General features: G+C 35.9%; 1 protein-coding gene across 1 annotated transcript; it reads left to right on the plus strand.

Annotated features, from left to right (window-relative positions):
• The first annotated feature begins 302 nt into the window (after nt 1-302).
• On the plus strand, nt 303-13,981 carry LOC114612401 (chitinase-like protein 3). The gene is made up of 11 exons (XM_028757385.1): nt 303-373; nt 1,799-1,828; nt 2,294-2,495; nt 5,224-5,280; nt 5,805-5,970; nt 9,675-9,799; nt 11,274-11,397; nt 11,617-11,802; nt 12,601-12,720; nt 12,802-12,943; nt 13,652-13,981. Exons 1-11 carry the CDS (start codon nt 349-351, stop codon nt 13,681-13,683), a joined length of 1,209 nt encoding a protein of 402 aa, XP_028613218.1. The 5' UTR covers nt 303-348; the 3' UTR covers nt 13,684-13,981.
• The last annotated feature ends 454 nt before the right edge of the window (nt 13,982-14,435 follow it).

Consider the following 14,435-nt stretch of genomic DNA (forward strand, 5'->3'; position numbering starts at 1 on the left):
TAAGAATTTGATTAGATAGAAAGCATGCACAATAAAAATGAATTGCTGTATCTGAAAAGATTATACATATCTGGGAACTGCAAAAACCATTAAAAATGAGTTATTACCTAGGGTGGTAGTTTTCACCCACTGGTAGGAGACAGGGTACTTTTATTTATACAGGGCCATAAAGGTGATGGTCAGATATTAAAGGAGATAAGTTAACAGTAGGTAACTATTGGTTTAATAATTAGTCACACATATATTCTGGTAAACACTTACTACCTAGAAAATGTTGTGATAACCAGGGTCTGAAATGATATAAAAAGCCAACTGAATGAAGCATTCTGAAGCAGTCCCGAAGACATCATGGCCAAACTCATTATTGTCACAGGTAAGTTGAAAATCAGACATAGAACCTTAGTCTTGCCCGAAAGACGCAGTTTTAACTCTACCACACTATGTTTTCATATTCTTCATTTATCAATTTCAAATTGGGTCTCTTTATTCAGGATTTTTTTAGCTCTCATAAGTCCATCTGCTGGGAGAACATGTATGCCTACATTGATGCAACAGGCATGGCACTAATGTTTCACCTTCACTCAAGGGTTCTTTGCTGTCTTTTTTTTGTCCAGCCATTCATTACACCACCACTCTTCCTATGCTTCTTTACTGAAAATGCAATTCTATGACTGTATCCTGATTGCTGTCAGGGAGCTTATTTTGAGGGATGGAAATAAGTAGAATCTGAGATAGAACTATCCACATTTCTTACCTCTTCTCTATTCAGAATCATTTCACATTAGTCCTCCATTGTCTTTTTTCTTTGATGACATGGAACTGTCCCTAGGTAGACATACAGTTATCTGAAGTGTTTGAGTTTGTCACTGTTTCAAGCCAAATTAATCAAAGCTTACTACTTTCTGTGCATCTGTGATTCAGAAACTTTCAGAAAGTTCTTCAAAAGACTTGAATCACATTTTATAAAAGAATCAGATTAGAGGAGCTGTAATTTCATGATGATGATTCATACCTAAAACTCACCACTTAAAGGTACACTCAGAAGGTTTTCCAATAGAAAACCAATTTTGGCTAACTAATGAGATACAATGATTCAAAATACACAACACACACACACACACAAACACACACACTACCATCACCACCATCACCACCACCACCACCACCAATAACAATAACATCACACAAACACAGAGAGGGGGGGGAGGGAGGGAGGAAGAGAGTAAACAAGAATACAAAAAGTCATCCACAGAAATGATTTTCATCCTACACTGCCCACTGATAGTCGAAAATGGGATCTGGACCCAATATTTTCTCTGGCAATTACTTTTGATTGATGATTTCAAACATCAAAAACTCTCCAGGAGATACTCAGTTCTGTACTTTAGATGTTGTATCAGCTGGAAAAGACTTGATTTATTACAACTCTTGGAGCTAAGATTGATAAATGTATGGCCGTAAGCACTTGGAATTGTGAAAATTTTCAGTCAAAAATCCTTCTGGTTGTAGTAGATTTAATGTTGAATAACAATTAGGACATGGAGGGTGAAACATGAAATATTGATAGGTTGGACTACAGAGTAAAGAGAAATTTGAAAGACATGATACTTTAAGGCCTCCACATTGGCAAACCAATATATTTTTTTTGCCAAAGTCAATTCTCTTGTATGATGTAATAATGATCTACAGTTAGTAAGATGGTCCACAAGGATTACAAATTTTATGTTACACCAATTGTTATGGTTATACCAACTGATTCAGAGAAAGAAATGTGTTCTCTCTCTCCCTCTCTCTCTAGGTCTGGCAATTCTTCTGAATGTACAGCTGGGTAAGTTTTTGATTAAACCTTTCATCAACATAAATCTTTAATCCTGATTCATTATTTCTAATGCAATTTCTGCCAATCAGGATTCATTTCCTTTTGATATAAGGACTCAAATGGCAAGAGATGATTGATTAGAGGAAATGTAGTAGTTTTGCTTACTAGGTAGTAGAATAGCATCAGTTTCCTCTGCTGTTCTGATTAGTGAGATGAGAATTTTGAAATTGGTAACTTCTGGGTTTTAAAGAAACTGTGCTTTTTGACTATAAATTTGTTACAATTATAAGCAACCAAGTCATAGTCATTGACTGGTTTATAAGTTGTATTCATTTGCACAAATATTCACAGCATTCATCTCTTTCTGAATAATATGGGTCTCATACACAGCAGATAAAATAATAAAGGCAAAACTGTTAGCCAAGGTCATAGGCATCTACATCAGGACACTATTCCTCTGATAACTTTCCACAGGATCATCCTATCAGCTGATGTGCTACTATACCAGTTGGGCTAAGGACAGGCCAACAGTAGGGAGTTTCAAACCTGGCAATATTGACCCCTGCCTGTGTACTCACCTGATCTATGCCTTTGCTGGGATGCGGAATAATGAAATCATCAACACAAGTGAGCAGGACTTGACTGACTATGAAGCATTAAATGGCCTGAAATCCAGGTAAAGACAGAGATATCTTGTTTGGTATCAGTGTGCCAATAGTTGCTACATCTCTTTGCTTCCTAAAAATGTATGTCAGAACTAACAGAATTGCATGATGATTCCATCAATGTATTCTTCAGTTTTAAATTGAAACAGGCTGTATCTTTATCTTTTTATTTATCACTCACGGCTTTGGATTCTTCTTAGGACATATGTTACCTCACCCCATATTTTGTATGTGGTTAGGGTTCTTCCTATACATAATTCTTGAAATATTCTTCCTAGTTCATTGTGTGGCTGGACCAACACTATGTTCTTATCTCTCAGTTAGAATCATCATACTATTTTCACATTCTATGTGTTCAAATATTATAGATATCGTTTGCAATTCAGACCACATTCTATTTGTCTGTTTTCCACCTATTTCATTTAATGCCCTGTCTATCAGGTTCAGGTTCACAAATATATTTGCAAAAACCCAACCAACCTTAACTTTCATTCTTTTAATGTTTGAGTAGTATTAGTATATGCAGAGCATACCACATTGTCGGTTTATCTAATTCTTGATAATTGCTGTGACTTAAGGTGAATTTGTGAATCAAGCTACAATTAATGTTGGCACACTGCCAAAACTTGAAAACCTTGAAACCTTGAGCATGTGTACTTTGGAGATAAACTGAAAAGTGTGGGTTTATTTTTTGGGGGGGATCATGTTGCAGTTCTACTATTCTGAAGGATCTTCATAATGCTTTGCTCTATAACTCTACTTAGGTAGTTTTACAACAGCCATGTCCAGTTTTTTCTTTATTCATATACTTGTTGATATTGATTAGGTTTTATCTTCCACTATTATAGCTACTATGAGAGACATGAGAAGATGGGCCAATGCAGTTGAAATCTAAATTAATCCTTTAATCATTGTGTTAGGTTTGCTTAATTCAACTGTTAGACAGGTGTCTTTCTTTGAGAATGTCTTTCCAAGGATATGCCTTTTTTCCCAAATGATTTATATTCTTGATATTTAATTGTTGATTTGTGCATTTTATATTAATTCATTATCATATTATACTTTGCAATTATTCTCATGAGGCTAAGCCTCTCATCATTATTCAGTTTATTCTTTCCCTTTTATTATTCATGAGAAATAAATTGACAAAGCTCTTTTAATCTTTCAATAGTAACTTGTAAGTTTTGATACATAATAAAAATATTCATGATCTAAATCAATCAAACGGAGGTGTCTCCATGTTCTTTCAATAATTTGGAAGCTTCAGATCTTGTGTTTATATCCCATTATACGTTCAGTTTATTATTGTCTGTGCTGCGAGTGTGGGTCACAACTTCATTTTTGAATTACTTGTGTGAACATTGTTTTCCTAGGAACATTCTGCTGCAGGACTTTTGTCATTTATGGGTTGGAATCCACATGTTAAATAGCAAATATGTACACAATACTTTTTTATTGGCTATTTTATTTGTTTATATTTCAAATGTTATGCCCCTTCCTGGTTTCTCCTCGGCAAGACCCCTGTCCCATCCCTTCCTCCTGCTTCTATAAGGGGGCTCCTCGACACACCCTCCCACTGCTGCCTCCCTGCCCTAGCATTTTCCTAATTAGGGGCATCGAGTCTCCACAGGACCAAGGGCCTCCCCTCCCATTGATGCCAGATAAGGCCATCCTCTGCTACATATACAGCTGGAGCCATGGGTCCCTCTGTGTGTACTCTGGTTGGTGTTTTAGTCTCTAGGAGATCTGCAGGGTCTGGTTGGTTAATAATGTTGTTATACTACGGGCTTGCTTTTCTTTTTTACAATATCCACTCTGGTTGTGTAAAAGATATCATAGTAATGGAAACATCAGTAGTGCGGTTCATCTTTTCTCTGTTAGGGTTTTTTGCTTGTTTTTGGAAAACATAAAAAACTGCAATCTTTGCTAATTACTTCAGGACTAGAACTGTGGGCCATTAGAAGGTAAATATCACTGCTCCCAAGAATAATAAATGTTTAAAGAATTCCGTAAAAGTTTTATTATATTTAACAATAAATTGATCACTTATTTCCAACAGTTGACAGGTTAGGAAATTTAGCCATACCAATGCTCTGGAAGACTCTGGTGACATCTTCCTTAAATAACAACATTATCTTTAGGAAGAATTAGATTCCAACTAATTCAGCTTAGTTATGATTTCCAACTGTAAATGAGTTCAAAAAAGGTCTTATATTTAGCAGTGCCCCTTGCATGTCGTTCATCAAAACTAAATGGATTACTGAAAGCAATGCCTATCCCTACCATAGATCACAGAATCTGAAGCTCTGAGGATGGGCAAGAACCCTTGAATTTTAATGTCTTCTCAAAAGTTCTGATAAACTACTATGGGATCTGATGTCTCAAAACAAGCATTTTGGTGAAGACATATACTTCCAACACAACTGATTTGTATTAACTGATGAAGATTGGCAAAACAATAAAGATCCAGTTATTTGTCATTTTTGTTACTAGGGAGAATGTGAGCTATCTATGGTTCTAAGTTGCTTGCACAGAAATTCAGTCACTACACTACTTGGTAAATAATTCTCAAATTTACTATTATTTAAGAGGCCTGTCCTAAAGGTATGATAATGAAGAACTTTATTAAAAATTATTCAATAGTGAAAACACACTTCCTCTATAATGCGATATTATATTAGAATAAACTGAATGGCATGAGAAATATTTTGATATTTATCTTTTTCTGTCATTCTTGAGGAACACGGAGCTAAAAACTCTCCTGGCCATTGGAGGATGGAACTTTGGATCTGCCCCGTAAGTTCTATATACTACTGGGCTACTGGGTTTTATTATTGTAGGCAGGCTAGAACTATACAATCACAGGTCAATTATTTCACATTTTGAAAGGAGAATTAAAGAAATACATTGAGTAAATAGGTTAATATGTAAATAATTACCACAGAGCCTCAATTTAAGCAGGAAGGCCAAAGGCCAAACCTACTCATTCTAATCCTTTAAAATAGTAATACTCCCCAGTGACTATATATATATATATATATATATATATATATATATATATATATATGACATAAAACAATGGCCCCTAATTAAGAAGAATTTTTTTGATCAGATATGAATTTGGATTGTTTGAAGACAAATATGGGGTCTGAGAAATAAAGAGTATCATTTGGTAAGTTATGTGAGTGCAAAGGGAGGATGAGAGAGAAACAAGGCACCTTAGTAAAGGACAAGGAGTCAAAATTCAGCTGTGAACTATTTTGTTCCCAATATGTCCATGTCATAGAAGCCTAACACTAACTTCTTTCAATATACAAAAGGTTCAGCACTATGGTCTCAACTCCTCAGAACCGTCAGACATTCATTAAATCGGTCATCAAATTCCTTCGCCAGTATAAGTTTGATGGCCTCAACCTGGACTGGCAGTACCCTGGGTCTCGTGGAAGCCTTCCTAAGGACAAACATCTCTTCAGTGTCCTGGTGCAGGTGGGCCAATTCGAAAATTTCTTTGGTCCTAGAAGGTTTAAATCTTTCCATTTCAAGAACTATGTGTACCTGTAAAGCAAAACCAAACAAATATCGAATTATAGAATCTTAGCACTGTAAAGGTCCTAACTTATTCATTTATTCAACAAACATGTGAGACATTATTTCCATGCTGAGAACCATAGTGAATCATCATATGTCCTCTAGGGAATGAATCCAGTATCGTGATCATCATGTTACAAACAAAATCATTAATATACAGAGAGTATTTGAGTAACCTTTCCAGAATCACAGAGCTAGTAAGTATCACAACTACTTGTGTTGTTTGCATACAGAGTTCAATCCTTATAAGCCAGAAGTAAGACAGTACAAGTACAGTTCTAAGCAAAGAACAAGGCAGAATGTTTTGCTTCATAAGTCACACATACAAGGTAATCTAGGCAACAAATGAAGCATCTTAATAACCGGCATGAAACACCAGAGTACAAAAAAACCTCAAAGTTGTGAGTACCTGACCTGGTTTTGAAGAAGGATTAGGAAGCACTTGTGAGTAAGTGAAACTTTCTCTAAGTCTGAGAAGGACTCTGTTGTTATTAAATTGGGTAAGGAGGCCTTTATAACAGTGAAGAGGTAGAGATGTCTGAAAAAGTGACTTGGTAAGACATGTGAGTTCAAAAAGGCATCAAGTTCTGATCATGTGGGAGCTTTATATTTATTTAAGGATATGTAACTCTCATGCAACACCTTGGCTTCTTTGAAGGGTTGTGCATAATAGTCAAGAAATATGACAAAGCAAGTCCTTTTGTGACATTAACTACTAATGAATTGACAGGGTCCTGATCTGACAGTCAGGTATTGAAGTACAACACAGAGTCAGATGAAAGCCAAAGGCTGATGACCTCTGGATTTAACTCTCTTACTGTGCTGGGACCAGAAGCTGATGGCTTCTAGCAATTAACTCTTTCTTGCTATTCTGGTGACAAGAAGCTAGTGGCTCTGGCAGTTTAACTCTCTTGCTATTCTGGGACCAAAAGCTGATGGCTTATGCAAATTTAACTTGCTGTGTTCTGGGGGTCAGAAGCTGATGGTGCCTGGCAATTAATTCTCTTAGGTACTTTTGAGCCCACAAGTTGATGACTTTTGTCACTTAACTTCTGCCAAAGTACCTTTCAGCAGCTTAAAGAAAGAAACTAAATTACTTGGGACCTTTGCTTTCTGAGTCAGGGAGCACTTGCTGGCCAGGAAAGAGGCTTGGAGTTCTGTATCTCTTCTTGAGCCACAGAGAAAGAAAAAAAAAGAAAGAAAGAAAGAAAGAAAGAAAGAAAGAAAGAAAGAAAGAAAGGAGAGAGAGGAAGTCAGGTACATAGAGACACATACACACTGGATGAAGTAGAAAAGGGCTATACATACTTTTATTTTTGCTTTCAATTTTTTGTAGTTTTGTAGACAAAAATTCCTATGAAAGAAAAAGACTACCTCATAGATAGCACATTAAACAAAAGGGGAGTTACCGAAAGATTTAGATAGTAAGTTGAAAACAGTGTTTCATTTTATAATCTCATAAGTTCAAAGCATCAGTTTCATATGGCCTTGATCTAGCACAGTGTGTCCGAATCCTTGGATCTGAGATAGAATAAATATTTTTTTCTTGATCACAAATCTTTTGTAAACCTATTTAACTTCTAAGTGTAATTTATGAAAGCTCATTGTATTCCTTACTATACGGCCTTTACTTAATTTCTATGAGGAAGGGCCACATTCTATTTTTTGAAACTAACTTTATTATATCCAGGAGTTGATTGATATATACTGTTAAACTTCATGATATTAAATTTGATTTGATGTCTTCTACTTGAGTAAGGATGAGGAGTAGATGATCACCAATAAAGATGAATAGAATACAAAGCGAGGCTTGTGGTGATTCCCTTGCAGGTCTTTAAGCAGACAGGAAATAAAAAACAATCAGAGAGAGGCAAAAATAAAACTCTCCTTAACCCAAATTTATTGTAACCACTGCTGGACCAGGTCTTCTAGTGTTGGGCCCAGACCATTTTACTTTAGTCATATTTGGGAACAAAATAATTTTGAAAAAGAATATTTAGATAACAATTTTCTCAGTCCCAAGACTACAACAATTTAATACATGTTTACATTGAAATTACTTACAAAACACATCTGCACAATTTCACAAGAATGGGTACTGTTGACTCAGAGAACCTACCCAAATTTGGGTGTCTGTGGAGCTTCACTGAGGTAAACAATGTGTGTGGTTGTTAGTATTGTCAGGATAACATAAGATAACCGAGAAGTCACTAGGACTGTTGTAAAGCACTAATTATATTACTCATAAAGGTGAAACTTGTGGCCTAAAACTGATTCTCAAGATACTTAGGGGAAATTGTTTGAGAAAAGTAAATTCTAGCAGATATAGGAGGAGCCTAAGTCATCAGAAAACAAAGGATCACCACATTGTAAAACTACATCACTGTTGGCATTCCAAGAAGAACATCTACACATCTTATTCTATTGTGAGGGAAGCAGTATGTTTAACTCTCCTGGCTTCTCTGGTGTGCAAAAGACCTTTATGTCCTAGAAAGACTGAAAAGGGGTTTTAAAATTCAATTTCTCCTAAAATGATTTTTAAAACATTACTTATTATGATTTGCATGCTGTTCTTCTAGATACTAAGCAACAAATTATTTTCAATAACACTCACCCCACAGATTTTTAATCTGCCTCTGAAAAGTTTCAGTATTAAGTACTAGTGATATTTTTTGTTAAATAGCTTTGATAGAAATAGAACCTGTACAGTAAACTAAATCATGCTTTTGACTCACTCACATTTACAATTCTGAGTGTTTTCATTAAACAAGACAAAGTTTACACACATATACTACAATTGATAGGTTTAACACTTGAAATAATCTATATAACTCATCTTCTCATGGCTTTGACCAGTAAAATTTTCTCATCAATCCTCTTACCACATGGCAAAATGTGGAAGTTTGTTTTCTTTCTTCATTTTATAAAATTTCATTTTAACTTATTTCCTGCACTATTCCAAGATACTTCCCACCTCTATGCTCACCCAAATTCATCTCTTCTCCCTACCTTTTTCAAAAAAGAAATAAGGCAATAATTAATACCCACAAAACATATCAGAAGTAAAATAAGAAGAAAAATGAACACAACATATACACATATCCTTTGAAACAATGTTTGTCACATACAAATATTACAGCCATGAGAGGAACCTGAATTTGAAGACATGATTAGACTCACATAGAATCCTGTGGATTATAAACAGACACTGAATTGGATCTCTTACTCAGATCTTACAACTTTCTCATTTCAATATTTGAATAGGCATGATACAAGTCCTATGAGCCAGTTCAACCACAGAGCGTTGCCAGCATCTCACTGCACCATTGCAAGAGGATACAGGCTCAGATCAAAGTTACTTACAGAGTGCTGGATTCAGAATCAGCTCTGACCAGACATTGGATTCCTACAAAATATTTTTTAAATTTCTATACATATTAGGTAGCCATAAATTTATATCACCAATTTTAATAATTTATTGAGGTGTTGACAAAATAAAGTAAAAGAAAATCTGTAAATACATACTGAAATAATTTTATATGACTTGCATTTATCTTAGAAATATCGCAAATAATATGCAAGTGTATTTTACTTTTTTGTAGGAAATACGTAAAGCTTTTGAGGAAGAATCCATTGAGAAAAACATTCCAAGGCTGCTACTCACTGCCACAGTGGCTGGAGTCATTGCCACAGTCCAGTCTGGTTACAAGATCCCTGAACTCTCTCGGTAAGTGAAGATCCAACTTCAGGACTCCTGTGGGAGTTTAAGCAAAGGTCACTTATTCATGGGTTTCTTGTTGCCTCAAGGCATTGTTTATAGACAATGCTTTGACTACATAGGTGTCAAAAGTGGTCCTAAGAATAATTCTAACTTTATGTTTATTGATCTTATGAATAATGTGTTTATCTATATATTTCATACATTAAAACAATGTATTTTGATCACATACATTCACTAATAACTTGCTCTCTAAATCATCCTAATAGCTTATAACTTACATTCCTCTGAATTGCAGGTTTTCTGCTATTAGATTTTAATGATACTATCTCCTTACACAAATTCTAAAGCCAATATATGCATGGCTGTGGGTTCATCCAGTGGAATACAGGCACCTACTAATGGCCACATTCCTAAAAGGGATCGAATCTTGTTAGTTTTACAGCCATTAAATAACAACTTTTTTACAATATGTTAGGCTTGGGAATGGTACTCCCTACCTAAAATGCTGTAATTTTCTGACACTTGATAACCTGTAAGTATTGTCAGTACAGCACCAGCTTCTCTGAGATAATGTTTCCAACAGCCACATCTGGTGAAGAAATCAGCATTTCCTCAGCTTCCTTCCTTAGTTCAGCAGTAATAAATTCTTCCCAAATCCTCTTGTGTTACATTCTTTCAACCTTACATGTGAAGGATGTTAGTAGAAATGTCATGTTTAGAGCTGAGAACTCTCAGACTTAGTTAAGATTCTGTTCTTTAACCAATAATGAGTGTATTATTTAAGAACTTTTCTTCAAAAAGAACAGATATTCTGGAAAAAACTTGAAATCACCTTATATCTGTGGAAATAAATGTCTATCTGAATGGCAGTTTAATACTATGACAGTCTAGCAAAACAACAAATGTTGGTTTCATTTTGGGCCTGTGAGTTTCTAAAGTATGAATGTTTGGCTAGATTTACTTTGACAGGTGTAAAATACACCCAATGTTATGTCTCATATACAATCAGAAAGCAGGTTATTACTTCCATAACGATCATGTCTTTAGTGAATAATTTGTAATGTGTTGTAAATGTATTGGTAGTGTAGCATTCAGGATCTATCACTGGGTATAATCATTGGTGTCTTTTTACATGAGATGACAACCTTACATATAAGGCATGATGTAGGCTTCCTATAGGAAAAGAGATTGCACTGTAAATTTCAGGTTGGTTTGTCTGTGTCTAGAGCTAAAGTGGGTTATGTTTAAGCAGTATGGTTTTAGCATCAAGTTATGATGTACATCCTAGAGCATTTGTAATATGCTGGATTCTTTTTGGTGTCTTTGATGACTGCAGGAAAAATTATGTATTAGAAATGTAACATGCCTGACACTGATATTTTCATTCATTAGCACATGTCTTTTTGCAGCAGTATTGTTACTCATGCAGATTACTTGTGTTCAAATATATGATGATTCTAAGACCTTTCTTTTTTTCCAGGACTCTTGACTACATTCAGGTCATGACATATAATCTCCATGATTCCCAGGATGGCTGCACTGGACAAAATAGTCCCCTCTATAAATCTCCCACTGACTCTGGAAATAATGCCTTTCTCAATGTGGTAAGACATTGACAGATTCAAGTGGAATTGAGAGATTAATTCATGAGCCTATGCCATTCAATGTATCTCTAAAATTACAACTAAGCAATCTATTTGGAAATCTAATTTTATTTATTGTTTATAAAATCACACAATTCATGATATCAGAGCAGGTACCTAGCCTATACTGTGACAGGTCATCAGATACACTAGCAATAAGTTTACATTCTGCCACTACAGGATTCAATCATTACCTACTGGAAGGAAAATGGGGCAGCTCCTGAGAAGCTCATTGTGGGGTTTCCAGCATATGGGCATACCTTTATATTGAGTGACCCCTCTAACACTGGAATTGGCGCCCCTACTGTTTGTGCTGGCCCACCAGGGAAGTACACAAGTGAAGGAGGACTCTGGGCTTACTATGAGGTCAGTATATTGGTTGTAGTGTGCTCAGGCAATTACAGACCCATTTCTCTGTTTGAGAACTAGAATCAGCTGAAAGTGTATGCTCATTGTATCCAGTATGTACTCTCCCTAAGCAGATACAATATGTCAGGTTCTTACATATTTTTCTCGTATACTTTCATATAGTTAATAGTAAGAGATACTTTAGAATATACAGGTTGATACAATAGACCAAAACCTAATAATCATGAAAATGACTATAGGGCATGTACTTCCTGCTAAGGTTGATTCTAAAAATACAGTACATGTATGAGAGTAACATATGATCATTTTAAAAATAACTCAAATATTATTATTACTTTGTGTCCTTTATTTGTTTGATATGCTTGACATCAATTCAATGTCCAGAAGCATGTATAGATGGAATCATAGTATGGTAGTATGAGCTATGAAGATTACTGTGAACCCTCATGACTAATACTTAGAATATCAACTTTTAGGAGGCAGTGATATAAGAATCATCTGTTTGAAGACTATCTTAGCTATCAATTAGGACAATATTTCAGAAAGTAAAAATGTAGTAATGAGGACTAGTAATGCATCTCAACTTAGATCACTTCCCTAGTCTGGGGAAAGGCCTAGATGTACCCTGTAGAACCAGGAAATTCAAGGAAATGTCTGTTTACTTTAAGACAAATAAAATAAAACTCTTTTGAAAATGCAGAAAATGCCACAAAAGAATGGAGAAATGATAAATAAACTGAATGTTATTTTTCCTTCTTGGTATTATTTAAAAGATCTGAATATGTTTGTTTAAAGATTTGTACATTTCTGAATGATGGAGCCACTGAGAGCTGGGATGCCCCCCAGGAAGTACCCTATGCCTATCGGGGCAATGAATGGGTTGGTTATGATAATGTCAAGAGCTTCAAGATGAAGGTAAGCTTAGACCACTGAATATGCTGAGATTGCATCCTGATTCCCAGAAGATCAAGTGACTCATCTCCTCTGTTTCAACAGGCTCAGTGGCTCAAGGACAACCAATTAGGAGGTGCCATGGTCTGGTCCCTGGATATGGATGACTTCACTGGTTCTTTTTGTCACCAGGGAAGTTTCCCTTTGACTTCTGCTTTAAAGAGAGATCTGAATGTACGCAGTGCAAGTAAGTGACACTACAATTATACTCATAGTGTACAATGCCCTGCATTTATTCAAAGGCTGCCTAGACAACCCATCCCACTCCTGAGTCATATGTTCATTCACTTATGTGTTCTTTTCAAAGTGATAGACACTTCCCCACTCCTTCAATTCCATTAATTTATGTTAGACACTTACTGGGAACCAGGGCTACCTTGAGGGTGAGGCAGGCTGTTCCAGGTTTATTAAGTATTCTGGTTATATGAGTCTGTAGAAACACTACACACCCTCACTACCAGGTTTTTCTCCTCTTTTAACCATGTCAATAGAGTGCAAATCAGTCCCTTTGGGGACTTTTATCAGAAATACTTTGAAAATGCTGACATGCATGTGTCTGTCCATATTTTCTGTAATGTGTAGTGTATACTGAGATTTTAAACAAACTCGTTTACCCAATGTTTATCAAGGAAGTATTGCTTATGGCACTGATGGTAAAAACAATACTTTTAATTTCTAGTCCAGCTTTCTCTGAGGTAGATTTTAGAGACATGGAAATAGGTTAACCCCTGGCATGATGTTGCAAGTTCCTTAAATACTATGTCTAGATTTATTGTCTGATATAACCTGAAAGACTCTGAAGTCAATTGTTCCTCCAGTCCAATGATCCTAGATTGTATTTTTCTTCTCCACTTGCCTCCAGGGTCACTGCTATGTCTTGTTATGTGTGTTTCAGGTTGTTACACCTCTTATCCAGGGGAGCTTTAGCCAGTAATTTGTTCTGGAAACTGTCAGAATAAGAGCAAATTCAACAGCTTTTTCACAGATGATTCTGCTTCACTCTTCCATGGAAAATAGTAGAACTAAGTCCTGGGCTTGCCAGAACTGAATCCCAGAGCAGTACTACTAAGATGGATGTCTTGTCTGCTGTACCAGCTGGGAAGAAACAAAGAATGGTTTTTATCTGTCAGCAGTGGCTAAGCTCTGTACATTTATTTTCCTTTGCTTCCTATAAAACCACCTTGCTTGTTTTTTGCTTATCATAATAAATTGCACATTTACAACATCAGTGTCTCTGATGCTTCATGTTCAAGTTTGAGGAAATCATTTCTGCTCATGGGATATAGTCATAAAATGGCTGTAGGAAGTAGTGGCTAACCCCAGTAGCTTTGGAATTTCTATCTGACTTCAGGCTTTCTCATTTTGAGGCTGAGATAGAAATGTTTAGTGATTGGTCAGATTGAGAATGGCAACATGAAGAGGATGGGTTTGTGGTACTTTGTCTATAATCCAGAAGTAGCTACTGTAGCCTCAGGATAACAGCCTGCACACAGTGATGTTTGATGTAACCAGTTTGATGTAACTCCAAGTCATTTTTACATGTCTTGAAAAACCAGAGCTGTTTGATCTCTTTTTGAGTTTTCAGCTTTGGAAGAACTCTGTCTTCCTTATGACTTGTTGTCTGAGTATTGAGGTTGATACAGAGTCCTCCTAAACCACCAAATTCCTTAGTACCATAT

This window comes from Grammomys surdaster, unplaced genomic scaffold (genome assembly GCF_004785775.1).
Source record: "Grammomys surdaster isolate TR1022 unplaced genomic scaffold, NIH_TR_1.0 126158, whole genome shotgun sequence".
NCBI lineage: Eukaryota > Metazoa > Chordata > Mammalia > Rodentia > Muridae > Grammomys > Grammomys surdaster.

Excerpts from the sequence above, each read along its gene's own strand:
- LOC114612401 (XM_028757385.1), top strand. The coding sequence starts at position 349 with ATGGCCAAACTCATTATTGTCACAG. Across the intron at positions 11,398-11,616 it reads ATAATGCCTTTCTCAATGTG|GATTCAATCATTACCTACTG; the intron begins GTAAGACATTGA and ends CTGCCACTACAG. Across the intron at positions 12,721-12,801 it reads TCAAGAGCTTCAAGATGAAG|GCTCAGTGGCTCAAGGACAA; the intron begins GTAAGCTTAGAC and ends CTGTTTCAACAG.